Genomic DNA, 17,690 nt, shown 5'->3' on the forward strand with positions numbered 1-17,690 from the left:
GCCCACAAAATGCTTTTCTCTTCAAAAGATACATGCAGAAATCCTCCCTTCTAGATTTTTTTAGCTCCAGACCCAAGAGACTTGATGGTGTCCATGGACTTGCAGAACTCGTATTTTCATATATCTGTCCTAGGGTCCCACAGGTGTTAACTGCTATGCAAGGTGTGGTTACATCACTTACAATTTGCTATGCTTTACTTTTGGCTTTAAGCGGTACAAAAGGGGGTGGTGATGGACGGAGCATCTGAATCAATCAAACACTCACACCCAGTCAAAAGATCTGGGTTTAATCCATCACCGTTCTTTAGCCCACCCTGCCAACCCAGTTCAGACATGGCTATATGCAAATCAGTCTGACCCTGTGCCTCATGGGAACAGTCCAGCCCGAACTGCCAAGCCATGTCTTCCCTGGACCGGAAACAAGCTTCCGAGGACCGGTTTCTGGCATTCCAGCCGTCTTCAGCCCGGCTTGCTTGAATCCAGTGGCAAAGTGAGCAAGGGACTCACGTCTGAGCATACCCTGCCACACTTATGGTGGCCAAAAGCAGTACAAAAGGGGGTGGTAATGGACGGAGCATCTGAATCAATCAAACACTCACACCCAGTCAAAAGATCTGGGTTTAATCCATCACTGTTCTTTAGCCTACCCTGCCACCCCAGTTCAGACTTTTGGCTTTGCTTCGGGCTTTTAGGGATTTGTGAAACTTCTGGCAGTGGTCAAAGCCCACCTTAAGACCTCTGGACAAAGGCTGAAATCTTGACATTGTTGGGGTTTTCCATCAACAAACAGGATGTCCAGTCAATTCTGGAGGACATCCGTATCTAAACAAGGAGGGTCATGCACCTAAGTTTCCGCAACCTACACCTCCATGCATTGCGATTTAGCGACTGCAGTTCAATATAATCTATCTGCCAGCTGCAGTAGTTAATGTCACCATTGCAGCTGAAGCTCTTTGACAAAGACCATCTGTTCTGGGAGCTGGGAGAAATTTGCTGTCTGGCGTGACCGCTTCATACCAACCATCTGGAAGCCTAGTTTTTGGACTTCTGCCAGGTTGTGATTTCTGCGTCTGTGCACTGAAGACTACTTCCTTAAAAATCCAGTCTGATGGGAGGGCAATTTTCCTGTTTGGGCCTGCAAAACAAGGAACACAGCAGACATCTTGCTCTCACAATGGTAAAATAACATTACCAGTTAAGGACACTACCTTTTGCCCTAACCATGGCTCTGTTACTTTATCAAGTGTCTGACTCCATTGGCAACTTCACCCCATTGGCAGCCTTGCTGAAGTTCTCCACATCTACCCCTATCTCAACAATTGTTTCGTGACCACTTTGTTAGGGGAGCCAGCACAGTTCTACCTTGCTCTTATCCTCGGGACCATTCTCATTGTTAAGTTCTTTTTGAACTAATGAAAACAGTCCATGATACCCCATCAAATGTACAGTACATGCAGCCATCCTTGTCTCCAAGCTCTAACTCCCCCAGAGTTATTAGCAATCTTCCAGACAGTGATTACTTGTTGTAAAATAATGCTAAATTGGTCAGGTGGTTTGTGATGATTCTATTAAAGGCATCTTGCATCATGCAATCTCCCATGTCCAACTTTATGTGTACTCCTAGCTGCACCAGGATCAGTTGCTGTACAGCCTTTCTAATCCTCTTAAGGCCAAAATATCTCAAATGCCATTGCTTAGATTGTGCCTGACTCCTATTTTTCCTAATGAATCATCCTTTAATACAGCAGTGTCGCAAATCATGTTAGCCTCCTCACAATGTCCTTACAGGGACTTTGTTGTATATAGCGATCATGATGGTCTCTCGAAACCAGTTCATTAGATTTGGAGAGGTGGGCATTTTTAGCTGGAACAGATGTTTTTTTATTTCTCCACATAAAAAACCTATAGCTGAAGGCTATCTTTTTGCATCTCAAGCTTCATCCACAGAGTCATATTCAAAGTGGTCATGACAGCACCCATTGTCCTCTGCTAAATTTGAACACAATGTGCACTCGCTCCAGGTACCCATGGCAGTTGAGATAGTTGAATGGACCTTCTTTCAAGACCTATCCCTGTTGTTTTGTCTCATTACTGTGAGTTTAGCAAGTTGCTCAGTTTGCCTAGAGTTTGAAATCCTGGAGGATGCTCTAGATTAATTTTTTGAGACCATGTAGTGTTCAGTCATTGATGCCTTTAAGCAAAGCTCCTCAAAACCAAGCAGTAAGTTTCCTGGATGGGAATCAGGTCAGTTTTTGTAAGCGATGGCTTCAGACAAGCTTTGAGAGGGAGACCCTTTGTGACTTTTCTCTGACCACTTGAATGTAAATATTCTCCAGGAGAACTGAGAAAGCGAAGCTGCTTCGTCATTCTGGTAAAACTGCCAAGTCGGTTTTCTGACTATCTGTGCTTTCTTCAGAGGCTGTACACCTTCCCCCCCCCCCCGCAAAGGAGAAACCTCTTTTCCTTGGAGTATCCTGCACATCTCTGTACTATTACTCAACGTGATTGCCTTGTTCCATAAAAGCGAGCCTTCACCATCCCTGGCTTAGAGAACCTGGTCATCCTTGCAGTTGCCATAATTTGTCCACCAACTAATGTACAATAGGATATCGCTAATATTTTTATATTAGGCATGCCAGATAATATGCTACTGAAACAGACCTTGTGAAACCTTCTCCACTGCTTTTCTAGGCTGTCAAAACAACAAACAAATGGTGTGATGTACCTGTTCCATCCATTTAGATGCCTTGTGGTCCTGTCGGTTTGCAACCTCCTACTAGCTAGATGGAAAGTATACAAAAAGTGATGGATGAAATGCTTGAAATCTCATCCATTGGTAATTGCTTGAGGCTGCAACCCAGTCCATCGTTATTTTGCACACACACCACCTCAGTTTGGACCCAGCCATGTGCAAATCAGTCTTTTTGTGCTCATGGCCGCCTGCAGCATGCAGGAGGACTTTATTTCTGGTCACAATTTTAGCCATGTATGTCAGCAAGGTTTAGACTCTAAGAGCTGTACACGTTGTTCCATTGGGGCAAAAGGATCCTGAGAACTCCCCTTATTTTGGCTGCAAGTTATTGTAGGAGTTGGCATTTTTTAATGCCATCATGCATCCTTGGCTTAAGCGTTCCTTACATTGCCTCTTTGCCAAATGTTACAAGAGACCTCTCCCCCATGCAGAGATAAAACACACCACCAAAGCTAAAAAGCTATATTTCCAGTTTTGTACGTTGAAGAATTATGCAAGGCAAATATGCTTTCTATAGACGCTAGGCTCTTGACGGTTCCTTTGTGTTAAATTTGGCTTTAATGTTCTTCTGAACCTGTTCGTGTAGACATAGCTGCCTCATGCTGAGTTCTCCTAACCCTACTGAATTCTTAATGTTCTTTAATCTAAGGTTAATTTTGTGAGAAAAGCAGGCTATGGAAGTACGATAAAGTATTCTTACTGGTAGTTCATAGACTCTCTTCCTTTCTGAAAACCCTCTAACCGGCCCCTTATCTATTGGCTAAGATCTAACACAGTTTGGCTTCTTTTTAGGTCTCGGCCTGCGTAGGTTGCTCTTGCGCAGTCTCGCTCCGAAACTTTGTCTTAGAGAGTGGGGCTTTAACCCGCCCCTCTTCTCCATTGGCTGGCTTCCTAAATGGAGGCCAGCCATTGGAGAAGAGGCCCAAGTGATGTCATTCTTTGAAGCTAAGCCCCGTCCTTTTGCGATTGGGGGGCGTGTTTTTTTACTTTCTTTCTTGGCTATAAACAGTCCAAAACACGCCCCCCCCCCCCCGGTCTGAAAAGGACGGGGCTTAGATAGAAAGAAGAACCATTTGTCTGTAAGCCCCGTCCTTTTCAGACTGGGGGGGGCGTGTTGTTGGCTGTTTACAGTCGAGAAAGAAAGTAAAAAAACACGCCCCCCAATCGCAAAAGGACGGGGCTTAGATACAAATGGCAGTGCTTGTTTATTACGGTCACCGAGCGGGCCGGATTCGCACGCGTTCAGAGAGGTGCGAGGTGCTGCGTTCACTTGTGTCACTGGGTTTGTCTGAGAACAGATCATTGTAAAAGAATGTGTAAACACAATCTTATGCATTCCCCTCTCGGCCATGCGTGCACATTCCTCCTTTGGTCTCATGAGTGCACATTCCTCCTGTGGGCGCATGCATGCACACTCTCTCCCCGTCTCGTGCACATTCCCCCCTTGTCTCGTGCACACAGCTCCCCCCACCCCCGTCTCGTGCACACAGCTCCCCCCCCCTCTTGTGCACATTCCTCCTTTGGTCTCATGAGTGCACATTCCTCCTGTGTGCACATACATTCACACACTCCTCCGTCTCGTGCACATTCCCCCCTCGTCTCGTGCACACAGCTCCCCCACCCCATCTCGTGCACATTCCTCTTAAACTATCTCATTGTGAACAGTGGCTCACGCGAACCTTCCACCACCGAGCTGTGTGCAGTGTGCCCCCCCCGGCTCTCCTTCCTTGCAGGGCATGGCGGCTCTCCGGAGGGCCACATGTCGCTCCTCGTTTGATCTTGTGTCCGCGTTTATTTTGAACGCAGCTGAGGCCCCTGCAGGACATTCGGGTGGGACTGTTCTGGACACAGCAAGATCCAATTGTTGGTGCTTCCGGCTAAATCATTCCTACACAATTCCTATTTTGGGCACAGCTTACTCCCTTGTGTGGCAGTTTGGGGTCGGATGCAGGCCTCTCTGACAGCTCTACCCAGAGTTTAGGTCCTTGTAGCGCTTCTTGGCTCAGATAAGGCGCCGATAAGGAGAGTACTGGCACTTCACAGTAGGACTGCTATGGACACAGTTTGGTACTCTCTTCCTTTTATCCCAATCGCCCCCCCTCCTGAACTCTAGCTCCCTCAGGCCACTTTGCTTCTTCCCCTCTCTCCTCCTTTCTTCGTTTCTTCCCCCTCCCTTCCCTCAGTCGCCCTAGAGCAGCCGACACATGATGGAATAACAGATCTGCGACTGACTTAGGTCAGCCAAGGTCACCTGAAGCTTTATTTCATGTGTCACTCACAGAAGACGCGCCTATGTCTGGAATGTAACATGTGACATGGGCTCTTGTTTTCTTTTTGTTGGTCTAGGTTTACTTTTGTCCCAAATTTTGGGACAGTTCCCAGCATTTACTCTCCTGTCCGGGAATGTCCTGTGTCCATTTAATGGTTCCGTATTCTGTCAGTGTCTGCTTTCCAGGACTTAGAGGGGTGGAGTCAGCATGCAACTGTCCCACAAACTCCGGCATTCCGAAAGTGGAAGCACGCAGAGCGTCCCTGCCCTCAGCCTACCCCAAGCCTGCCCTCAGCCTACCCCAAGCCTGCCCTCAGCCTGCCCCTAGTGCTTAATTTAAAAAAAAAAAGAAGTGCAGGTGCTGAAAGTTTTGCCAAGGAGGCCACCGCTCACCTCTTCCTCCGGTGAGCCCCACTTTCAACACTCTCACTGCCTCCGTCTCTATCTTCTAACCATGATCTGTTGTCTGTCCCCTAAGTCTTTGCTCTAAGAGTCTATCCTCTCACCTCTCTAATTGTTTTCTATCACCTTTGTAACACCCCATATTTCTGATTTGCCCTCTATTCATTTTAGCCCTGCCCTTTTTTCTCTTCACTTTTATCCATGCTCTGCTCTCTCTCTCTCCCCTCGATCTTTGCTCTTTACGATCACTCTCTAGCAGTGATTAGCTGCGTCTACATTTATCATTTGTCTGCTTTTTTTTCCTCTGTCCTGTTCTCCACATCCTTTCATTCTATCTTCTCTCTTCTTAATGCTCTCTTCTTCACATCATGGCTGCTTTCTCTTTGTATCAGATTTGCTCTGCTCCTTTCCTTCTACTTTGCTCCGTTTTATCTCTCTCCTCTCTTGTTGTCTCTCATCTCTAACACTGCTGTTGCCTGTGGCCCCCTGTCGTCAGCCTGTACATTTCCCTGCTATTTTGAACTCTGCGTTTTCCTGTTGTCATTCCTAAAGAAGCGGAAGATGACGTGTTTAACTTTCTTACCTACACTGAGTGCAAAAAGAAAATTTACACCAAATGAAAATGCTTTTTTGCATATATTAATCAGTGTGGTATGACTGGGTTTATTGCGGAACAGGCGGCTGCTTGAGCATAGCAGGTCATGTCACTGCTAGTGCTGCCTGTAATTAGTAGGTTCAGGGATGGCGACTGCATCAGCATTCACTGCTCAGCTTGCTGTGATCCTGCCTGCTACAGCACAGGCATTGTCCCCAGTAGTAATGCTGTCAGTGTCGATAAGTATGGCTGTGATGCCTACTGAGCTCACTCACGCTCAGCAATTACTATGGTGGGGTACAGCGCATAGATTCTACTGGTGACGCCATGGCGCACAAAAGTTGTGTTGGGCCACAGCCATATCGAGCACATTGAGGATAGCAGCAATGCTCTGACTACGCAACAAGTGGAAAGTCCACACTTACTTTCATTTATTCTTCCTCAAGAGCCCTCACTTCCAAGTTCCAAATGCGCTTTTGCAGCTTCCTTGCCTCAACTCCGTCATGAGCCAGCCCCCAGCTACAACTTTCAATGGGAGGTTTAGGCTCAGGCAGTGGCTGGGTGTAGCAGACTAGAGGAATAGAATGCAAGCCATAGTTTGTCGATGACTTCTTGGATTTGTGATCAGCGTGATGACATAATCACTAACGTGGTGATACACAATAATGCCTGCCTGGACAGGCATATGCCGGCCTGCCTATTAACAGTCACCATGCAATGTATGTTATTCTTTTTATTTTGAATTGAACAATTAATATTGAGCCCACCACCTGCAGGTTCAGAAATTGTAGCCCCGGCCCTGTGAAAGAAGTGCAGGTGCTGAGCACCTGAAAGCACCTGCTCAAATTAAGCACTGCCTGCCCCAAGCCTCCCACCTGCCTCTGGGTGGATGCAGGTGAGGGAGGGTGATTGATAGCATCACGGTCTAAAGCTGTGGTTGTCCCACTCAGTATGCCTCTCTCCGACGGTATGTCAGTCAGGCCTCCAGAAATACAGGGGCTTATTTCGAAGTCCCTTGCGCCGCGAGTGCGTCACTTTTAAATATGGGGGAAAGTGACGTACCGGCGGCGAAAGGGGCTTGTAAATAAGCCCCAGAGTGTCTCCAAAGCCTGCACTGCGAGTAAGTGATGCCGGGGTGGAGGTATGTGGGTGACAATCTACAGTGAGGATGTGTGTTGTAGTGAGGAGTAAGCGCATGGTGATGGGTTTGCTGTGAGGGCGTCGGTGGTTGGGTATCATTTCAGTGGAGTAAATGTGGTGGTTGTGTTTGCAGTGAGGGAGTCCATGGTTGCCGTGACACTGAATGTGATTGCTCCGAGGGTGAATATGGCTCCCTCACAGTGATTGTGGGCCCAGTGAAGGTGTCAGCGGTTGTAGTCGGTGGGTGAGGTTCCAGTGAGGGTGAATGTTGTTGCAGTGATTGCGAGTATGGGTGCCCTGAGGGCGAATGTTGTTCTCCTGAAGCTGAGAAGGTATCCAGTGAGGAGTGTGTTTGAAGGGAGTGCAAGTATTGTTGTTGCAGTGGGAATACACTTATTTGCAGAGGAGGAGAATATTGTTCCAGTGATGGGTAGGTCGTTGCAGCGAGGCTGCGTGTGATTGGAGTAATGGTGCATCTGATTGCAGTGAATGTGTTTCCAGTGAGGAGGCGTGTGTGAATGCAGTGGATGTGCTTACAATGAGAGAGGTCGTGTTTGTGCTGAGGACGAGTACAGTTGCAGTGAGGGTGTGTGAAGGAGGCTCAATGGACAGCATGTATTATTCCAGTGAAGGTGAGAGTGGCTGCGGTGAGAGTGAATATTGTTCCAGTGACGCAGAATGTGGTTTCACTGAAAGTGAAGGTTGGCGCAGTGATGGTGAGGTTGGTTACAGGAAGGTGCGGGTGTTTGCAGTGAGGGTGACTGTTATCCATTGGTGATAAATGTTGTTGCAGTGAAGTGGAAATTGTTTGCAGGGAGGGTGAATATGGTGGCAGCGAGGGAAGGGGGGTTGCACTGAGAGACAGAGCACAGTTTCACTGCGAGTGAATGTACTTCCATTCACACAAAGCTCCAGTGAGGGTGAGTGAGTGTGGTTACAATAAAGGTGGTGTTTGCTGCAGCGAGGGTGGGTGTGGCTTGTGGTGAGCGCGAATGGGAATATTGGCCCATCGGCTGTGAATGGGGCTCTACTGAGAGTGAACACGGGTCTAGTGAGGAGTGACGTTTTTGCATGAAGGGTTATGTGCTTACAGTGATACTGAGGGATGTGTGTGTGGCTCTGTGTGTGTGTGGCTCTGTGTGTGTGTGGCTCTGTGTGTGTGTGGCTCTGTGTGTGTGTGGCTCTGTGTGTGTGTGTGTGGCTCTGTGTGTGTGTGTGGCTCTGTGTGTGTGTGTGGCTCTGTGTGTGTGTGTGGCTCTGTGTGTGTGTGTGGCTCTGTGTGTGTGGCTCTGTGTGTGTGTGTGTGGCTCTGTGTGTGTGTGTGGCTCTGTGTGTGTGTGTGGCTCTGTGTGTGTGTGTGGCTCTGTGTGTGTGTGTGTGGCTCTGTGTGTGTGTGTGGCTCTGTGTGTGTGTGTGGCTCTGTGTGTGTGTGTGGCTCTGTGTGTGTGTGTGGCTCTGTGTGTGTGTGGCTCTGTGTGTGTGGCTCTGTGTGTGTGGCTCTGTGTGTGTGGCTCTGTGTGTGTGGCTCTGTGTGTGTGGCTCTGTGTGTGTGTGGCTCTGTGTGTGTGTGGCTCTGTGTGTGTGTGTGGCTCTGTGTGTGTGTGGCTCTGTGTGTGTGTGGCTCTGTGTGTGTGTTGCTCTGTGTGTGTGTGTGTGGCTCTGTGTGTGTGTGTGGCTTTGTATGTGTGTGTGTGGCTCTGTATGTGTGTTTGTGGCTCTGTATGTGTGTGTGTGGCTCTGTATGTGTGTGTGTGGCTCTGTATGTGTGTGTGTGGCTCTGTATGTGTGTGTGTGGCTCTGTATGTGTGTGTGTGGCTCTGTGTGTGTGTGTGTGGCTGTGTGTGTGTGTGGCTCTGTGTGTGTGTGTGTGTGTGTGTTGGGCTCTGTGTGTGTTTTTAGTGCCTCTGTTCCCTGCTTGTGAGCGTTTTTTTAGTACCCCTGTTCCCAGCTTGTGAGTGTTTTTTCTTGCCTCTGTTCCCTGCTTGCGAGCGTTTTTTCTTGCCTCTGTTCCCTGCTTGTGAGCATTTTTTCTTGCCTCTGTTCCCTGGGGCGTTACTGGGCAGAGATGGGCGTGTGGCTGACCTAGACTGAGGGATGTCTGTGTGTGTGTCTGTGTGTGTGTCTGTGTGTGTGTCTGTGTCTGTGTGTGTGTGTCTGTGTGTGTGTCTGTGTGTGTGTGTGTGTGTGTGTCTGTCTGTGTGTGTGTGTGTGTGTGTGTGTGTGTGTGTCTGTGTGTGTGTGGCCCTGTGTGTGGGTGGGTGGCTGTGTGTGTGTGGCTCTGTGTGTGGGTGGTTGGCTCTGTGTGTGGGTGGCTCTATATGAGTGTGGGTGGCTATGTGAATGACTGTGGGGGGCTGTGTGTGGGTGCAAATGCAATAGGTCTTGCATTTGCGAGAGATTAGGCTATTGGCATTGTAAATGACAATGTCATTTATTTATGTTTTAAAAACAAAAACATAAATAAAAATGTCATGAGCAATGCCAATAGCTCTAACTTTAACAATGCCAAGACCACTGCATTGTAAATGCTTGTTAAGAAAGGAAATGGGGAGACTAGGCACCCATTGTGGCTGAGGTATAACCAGGGATAAGATTTTAATATATAGATGTAGCGTCTTTTTTCCGTCCCACTGCTTGATGGCATTTTATGAGTCTGTCTACGGACAAGGAGTAACATGCTCTATAAAAATGACCTTATTTTCAAATGTTCTTTGTAGCCTGTTTCTCTAAACCATGTAGCTTGAAAATCTGGAACAGTAGCACAACAGCACTTATTACACCTTAAGATAGTATGACGTTCATCTCAAGGGAAAGGGTTTTTTCAGAGTAACAACACGGGCGCTCTGCCAAAAGTAAACGCAATACGTACTTGAAACTCCTATATCTTTAGTGGTGCAACAAGGAGGGCGGAAAAGACCCTCTAACCGCCTAACAGTATGAAAGGAAACCCTACATAAAAAACATGTATTTACCAAAATGCCCTATGCACACACTGAGTAATCATACAGTCGTATCTATGTCATAACACAAGTACCGAGGAGCGGATAACTCCTATTGAATATGTATTTTCGTAGTGGTAGTGTTTTGCCGATTCCTTTTCTCCCAGGTCGCCGTATTCCAAAGTGTGGACACCTATCCGCTCCTCAGAATACCGTCAACCACTTCCCGGCTTACCGCCTCGAGGAGAACGCTTATAGCGCGACCTCCCGACCACACCTTATTGTTACAAAAATACCTGGTGTTTATGGAATAATACAGCAACCTTATTTTCCATTGGAGATACTATGCCAGGAGCACACTTCTTTTAATGCTCACTGCAACCAAGGACGTGTACAGTAGGTCACGGGCCCTGCCGGGTCGGAATTATCACCGGTGGAGCAACCTTTATCCTCCTGCAATTTGAATTGCAGCCCTGAGGAGTCGCGGAAACACTTTTCCATATGCAACGAAACACGTGTCGGCTGGCTGGTTCTGGAACAATTAAATGTTTGAACTACAGTGATACTGTGCAGAAGAATTTTGTTTGTTTCTGTTGGCTTTGGTTCTATGTACTTGTGTTATGACATAGACACGACTGTATGATAACTCATTAGTGTGTGCATAGGGCATTTTGGTAAATAGTATGACGTTCAGTCTTTTCAATACTGTAGGACTTAAGTGGAGGACCCTTTCACCTTGACAGTGTAAGAAAGATTTCCCCCAATTCCTAGCTTTCTGCTGGTTCTTTTTCCAAAAGTAACTGCACAATATTAAAGGCCTGTTGTATACACAGTAAAAGCTAGCAGGAACGTTTGTTATCATCACGTAGTGGTAATTTCACTGAAAAGTGAAAGCTTCAGCACATTCAGCTGTTATTGTCCACAACTTGCAAACTTTTTAGACAAAACTGTTTCAGTATTGACTGCGTGAGAGGTTGGATTCTGAGCCCGGGACTATTTTTTGTGATTAATAGCATGTATACGTACGTTTATGAACTAAAAATATCCATTTAAGTAACTGGCATTGTAATTTGTCTCAAATATCTTAGTTCTGTTTAAAGTATTATCAGTGTGGCATAATCTCAGGAATTTACAACTTCATCTTTGTCATTTCACAACAGAAAAGGCTGTACATGTTTATTTTATATTGGTTGGCGAGCATGCCATCAAATAATATCCCATTTGCCAACCAAAATGCCTTAGCAGTTCTTGGAAAGCGGGAAATTACTTGCTCAGAGAAGTGCAATGCATCTGAAATCTAAAATGACATAAACCACAATTACCAGACTATGGGAATAGGGATCTGAAAGAGGCACGTTAGTATTAGATTCCTTACCTTCGAATATCCCCAGGCGTCAGACTGGTTCCGGAAATTTTTGCATAGCAGTACTCTTGCGCGTCGGTAGGCGTCGTCTGCGGCTCCGCGTCCGTCGTGGGCGCCGTGATGACGTCGTCGGAGTACTTAGACGCCGCCTCTGCGTGCTGACGTCAGTTATTCTTTTTTCCGCACCAGCAGCGCAGATCCGGAAAAAGTGGTACCTTAGTCACTTTTTGACTAAATCTTTTGATCTCATTTTTCGAGTCTTCGACTCAGATTCGGTGCCGGTAGGGATGCCTGGTTTCAAGCCCTGTGAGGATTGCGTCCGACTGATGTCGGTAACGGACCATCACCGTCTGTGTCTCCACTGTCTCGGCGTCTAACACGACGACAAGGCCTGTTCCGACTGCCGGGCCCTCACTTCGAAGGCTAGACGGGAGCGGTCCCGTAAGCGACTCGAACTCCGGCAGTCGGCCCCGCGCCATGAGAGGTCCCGGTCCGGACAGAGGTCGAGGGACCGGTCGCGGGAGCGGAGCCATCATAGCTCCGGGAGTCGACATCACTCCTCAGGGTCGAAGTCATCAGGTAAGCACAAGAAGTCGAAGAGACGTCATCGCTCTTCCGACTCCCCCCGACGCTCGCGTGACGCGGCCGGGTGTTCGGGTGGCACCGCCCACGCGACTCCGTCGGAGTCGCAGGCGCCGCGTCCGGCTTCATACCTTTCGGTCCCTGGGCCTAACCCGACGCCGAAGGAGATCGAGCGGTTCCTCATGGCCATGAGGTCCCTCTATCCTCCGACGGGCTCCGCGGCGCCTCCGGGCCCAGCGGACCCGTCTGGGGGCCCTAGCGGGTCGGGTGCTTCGGCTCCGACGCCGCCGGCGCCTTTGGGCCCGGCACCGCAAGGTCCCACTGGATCTGGTTCCGGATCCGGGTCGCCGCTGGTGGACTTGACGACCTCCCCGGTGCCGACCCCCCAGGTGTCACCCCCGACGCCGCCCCCTGAGCGGCGCCGTCCCCGATGCCTCGACCCGGTTCCCGCGCCGAAGCGGCGCCGCTGGGCGCCGCTTTAGACGCCATTCGGAGAGTTTACTTTCCATAAGCCGGCCCCATCATTTACTGACCCTGACTATCAGGAGATGGGTGATGAGGAGTATTGGGAGGGGTCTGAGGACCCTCTGACACGTGAATGTCAGTCCCAGGAGGACTGGACAGGTGAACTTGGGGATGCCAGTGGTCTGGACACTTCGCCCGACACTGGCTTTGTCTCACCTCCTACCGTGGCTACGGAGGAGGGGGCAACCTATAGTGTGGTGTTGATGAGGGTGGCCAAGGCCTTGGGCCTTGAGCACCCCGTCGCGGCCGTGAGGACTAACCTCCTCACTGAGGTCCTTAAGCCGCAGTCATGCTCAGCTGAGCCTCTGCTGCAGTTTAACGAGGCCTTGTCTGACGTTCTTTTGGGCACTTGGTCCAAGCCCGCTACAGGTTCGCCTGTAGATAGGAACGTGGCCAGACGCCACCGCCCGGCTCCGGGCGACACATGTTTCCTGTCCACCCACCCCACCCCCGAGAGCCTGGTCATCCAGGCCTCCAATTCCCAGACCGCATTCCCGTCGGCTCCGCCGGACAGGGAATCCAAGAGGTACGAGCAGTACGGTAAAAAGATCTTCTCCTCCCTTAGTCTGGGACTGCGGTCTTCCAACATCGCATGCCTCTTGGGCCGCTACACCCACTCTCTGTGGAATACGGTTGCGGAAGTGCTGCCAGACTGTCCGTTGGAGGTACGGGCCAAACTCGGCCAAGCCCTTGTGGAGGGCCGGGACGCAGCCAGATATTCTATCCGGTGTGGGCTGGATACCACCGACGCACTAGGTAGAGTGATGGCAACGACAGTGGCGGTTAGACGTCACGCCTGGTTGAGGTCTGCCAATTCTTCGGCCGATGTCCAAAACACACTGATGGACATGCCGTTCGATGGCCGTCGCCTTTTTGGCGACAAGGCAGACCATGCGCTTGAGCGCTTTAAGGACTCCAGGGCTACGGCCAAGTCCTTGGGCCTCTCGGCCCCGCGCCAGCAATCGGCTGCCTTTCATTCCTTTTGTGGCCACGGAAGGGGTGTACCCACACGTGCTGCCAGCCACGCTCCGCAGGGTAATACCCAACGCGGTGGCGGTCGTGGAAACCGCCGTGGTGGCGGTCGGGGACAATGGCGAGGTCAGTGCACACCTTCCCCCGCAGCATCCGCCTCAAAACCCTCCTAGTCCGTGCTTTCAGGCCCATGTGACGCCAGTGGGGGGCAGGGTTCGCCATCACCACCTCCACTGGCGCACAGTCACGTCGGACAGGTGGGTGCTGCAGATCGTCCGAAGGGGCTACTCCCTCCTCTTCGAGGCGACTCCTCCAGCCATGCCACCGCAGAACCACTGTGTATCGGGGGATCATTTGCGACTTCTGCAGGAGGAAGTTACGGCCAAGGGGGCCATCGAGCGCATTCCTGGGCCAGAAGTTGGGTGTGGTTGCTACTCCCACTACTTTCTGGTACCCAAGAAGGGCAAAGGGGGCCTACGCCCTATCTTGGACCTGCGGAATGTCAACGGCTTCCTCCGGAAGGAGAAGTTCAAAATGCTGACTCTGGCTCAGGTCTTAGCTGTCCTGGACCCAGGAGACTAGATGGTAGCGTTGGACTTGCAGGACGCTTATTTCCACATCCCCGTCCTGCCCGCCCACCGGCGCTACCTGCGGTTCACGGTTGGCCACGAGCACTTTCAGTATACCGTGCTCCCCTTCGGCCTTACCAGCGCCCCACGGGTGTTCACAAAGGTGATGGCCGTGGTCGCAGCTCATCTGCGCAGGTTAGGGGTTTCAGTCTTCCCCTACCTCGACGACTGGTGGGCGGGCTCGCCCCAGACAGTCGTCAGCCACCTCCAGACTACGGCAGATCTCCTGCACCGGCTGGGGTTCTCCATCAATGTGCCGAAGTCACACCTGTGCCCCTCTCAGAAGCTCCTCTTCATCGGAGCGGTTCTCGACTTGGCGCGGTTTCGGGTTTGTCCACCCGAACAGCGGGTCCGGGATATTCAGGCTCTGATTCCCATCTTTCAGCCGTTATTCCGGGTGTCTGTCAGGTTGACGCTGCGGCTTCTGGGGCTGATGGCCTCCTGCATCCTACTGGTGCATCACGCCAGGTGGCGGATGCGGGCTCTGCAGTGGGACCTGAAGTTTCAGTGTGCCCAGCATCAGGGCAACCTGTCCGACCACGTCCTGATCTCGGAGGGCACTGCGAGACAGCTGCAGTGGTGGCTCACGGACCGCGATTGGGTCAGCGGCAGATCCCTCTCCCTTCCCCAACCGGAGCACGTAGTTGTGACGAACGCGTCCCTCCAGGGCTGGGGAGGCCACATGGGAGAGGCGGAGATCAGAGGCCTCTGGTCTCCGGCGGAGGCCCGGCTCCACATCAACCTGTTGGAGTTACGGGCGATTCGTCTAGCACTGAAGGCATTCCTCCCCTCTGTCCGGGGGAGTGTAGTGCAGGTGTTCACGGACAACACCACCGCCATGTGGTACTGCAACAAACAGGGCGGGGTGGGGTCGTGGACCCTTTGCCAGGAGGCTCTGCGCCTCTGGCAGTGGCTGAAACGCCATAGTGAGACCTTGGTGGCTCAACACCTGGCGGGTTCTCTGAACGCCAGGGCGGACGAGCTCAGCCGTCGGTGCATGATGGATCACGAATGGCGTCTGAACTCCGACGTGGCGCAAGGCCTCTTTCAGCAATGGGGAGAGCCTTGGTTAGATCTATTGGCCACCGAAGAGAACGCGCAATGTCGTCAGTTCTGCGTGTTGGAATTTCCAAGGCGGCACTCGCTCAGAGACGCTTTTCGTCGCGAGTGGAGTTGCGGTCTGTTGTACGCCTATACCAATTCTGCCCAGAGTGCTGAAGAAGATCAAGCGCGACTGGGCCCAAGTCATCCTTGTGGCTCCGGACTGGGCACGAAGGTACTGGTATCCAGAGCTACTCAGTATGTCAGTCGATCCCCCGGTTCGTCTGCCTCTTCAGGAGGACCTTCTGTCGCAGCAGCAGGGGACGGTCCTCCACCCGAACCTGTCCAGTCTCCACCTCCATGCTTGGAGATTGAGCGGCGGCAGTTGAGGCCATTTGACTTGCCTCCTGAAGTCTGTAACGTCATTCTGGCAGCCAGGCGTCCCTCCACAAAGTCGGTATACGCCTGCAGGTGGAACAGATTTGTGGCATGGTGCACAGCAAAGGCTGTGGATCCTCTTGCTGCCCCTCTCTCTGAGGTTCTTCTCTTCCTTCTTTCTCTTGCCCAGCAGGTCTCTGCTCTGGGCACTATCAAGGGCTACCTTTCTGCCCTTTCAGCCTTTCTGAGGCTGCCTGATCAACCTTCTTTGTTCAAGTCCCCTATTGTAAATAGATTTCTAAAGGGCATCACACACACATTCCCTCCTGTTCCGTTTGTGATGCCTCAGTGGGACTTAACCTGGTTCTTACGTTTCTGATGTGCGCTCCCTTTGAGCCACTTCACAACTGTCCTCTCCGCCTTCTTACTCTGAAGACTGCTTTCCTGGTTGCCATCACCTCTGCCAGGAGAGTGAGTGAGCTCCAGGCCCTTTCTTGTACCCCACCTTTCCTTTCTGTCCATCCGGACAAGGTTGTGTTACGTACTAAGCCATCTTTCCTGCCCAAGGTTGTCACGGCCTTCCACATCGGGCATCCTATCACCTTGCCAACCTTCTTAACGCCACCGCATCCCTCTAAAGAGGAAGAGCGGCTCCACCGTCTGGACCCAAAGCGTGCACTCTCATTCTACTTGGATCGCACACGCCAGTTCCGGGTGGATGACCAACTCTTTGTTGGTTACGTGGGCGCTAAGAAGGGGAAAGCGGTGCACAGGAGGACCATCTCCTGGTGGATCATCTTGTGTATCCAGGCATGTTACTCCTTGGCTAAAAAGGAGCCCCCTGTTGGATTGCGGGCTCATTCCACCTGAGCCACGGCGGATACAACTGCCCTGGGCCGGGGAGTGCCCTTACAAGACATCTGTCAGGCAGCTACGTGGGCATCGCTGCACACGTTTGCAAGACACTACTGCCTGGACAGCCAAGTCCGGAGGGATGTCTTCTTTGGCTGTTCTGTCCTCCAGGACTTTCTGGTGTGATTATTGGTTCGCAGACCCACCACCGGGGTTGGTATTGCTGGGGTATCTATTCTAAGGTAAGGAATCTAATACTAACGTGTCTCTTTCAGATGCACAAGTTACTGCTTGTGTAACAATATATCTGTAAGAGACATTAGTTAGTATTAGATTCCTTACCGACCCACCCAACCTCCCCGTTCTGCGAACCGATATCTAGGGTTAGGGTTACCCCCTTTCAGGGCCCTAGTTTCAATGGCACCAGTGTTGGTTTTTAACCTGGCTCAGCGCTTCTGGCGCGGAAAAGCTGTGTCTAAGAACTGACGTCAGCACGCGGAGATGGTGTCTAAGTACTCCGACGACGTCATCACGGCACCCACGACGCCGAGGACGGACGCGGAGCCGCAGACGACTCCTACCGATGCGCAAGGGTACTGCTAAGCAAAAATTTCCGGATCCAGTCTGACGCCTGGGGATATTCTAAGGTAAGGAATCTAATACTAACTAATGTTTCTTACAGATATATCGTTACACAAGTAGTAACTTGTGCTTCAGGGATCTTGCGGAAGGAAGGGAGGGACTGCTGTGAACAAGCCAAAGTGCAGAGCTGCTAACAACTCATTCTTTGTCATCTTCCTAAGCTATAACATTGGATCAACGGGTTCTTTAATCACAATTAGTTTACATAGGTATGGAAAGTGTTTATAATTGCAAATATGCAACATTTAATGCATTGTCATTTTAATTTAAGGAGCGAGATTTTAATTATGACCCAAATGAGGTAATATTTTTAATTTTCCTGTTTTATTCAACAGTTAAATCTGGCTTCCCAGTCGGTGTTGGAAGGATTAAATGCCTGCTTTGATCATCGAGCAGAAATTTATGTTCCTGAGTTGGGAATGAGTTTTCAGGTACAACATGAAAAGACGAAAATCTTTGGATGCCAAAATCCCTTTCGGCAAGGTGGTGGCAGAAAGGGTCTACCTAAGTCATTCCTTAACAGATTTACACAAGTAAGTCTAATCCACTTATTAGATTTTATTTTGGCAGAAAATTAAAATACCTCAAAGGATCTTAATACCCCTCACT

General features: G+C 50.4%; 1 protein-coding gene across 1 annotated transcript in view; it reads left to right on the forward strand.

Moving 5' to 3' along the window:
- Positions 1–17,690, forward strand: part of MDN1 (midasin AAA ATPase 1) — a 2,221,312-nt gene that overhangs the window by 797,658 nt on the left and 1,405,964 nt on the right. Inside the window, exon 38 of the mRNA XM_078648266.1 lies at positions 17,417–17,614. Within this exon, the coding sequence (XP_078504392.1) occupies positions 17,417–17,614 (198 nt within the window). The remainder of the gene's footprint in view (positions 1–17,416; positions 17,615–17,690) is intronic.

The sequence above is a fragment of the Lissotriton helveticus genome, chromosome 6 (genome assembly GCF_964261635.1).
Source record: "Lissotriton helveticus chromosome 6, aLisHel1.1, whole genome shotgun sequence".
In the NCBI taxonomy this organism is placed as follows: Eukaryota; Metazoa; Chordata; class Amphibia; order Caudata; family Salamandridae; genus Lissotriton; species Lissotriton helveticus.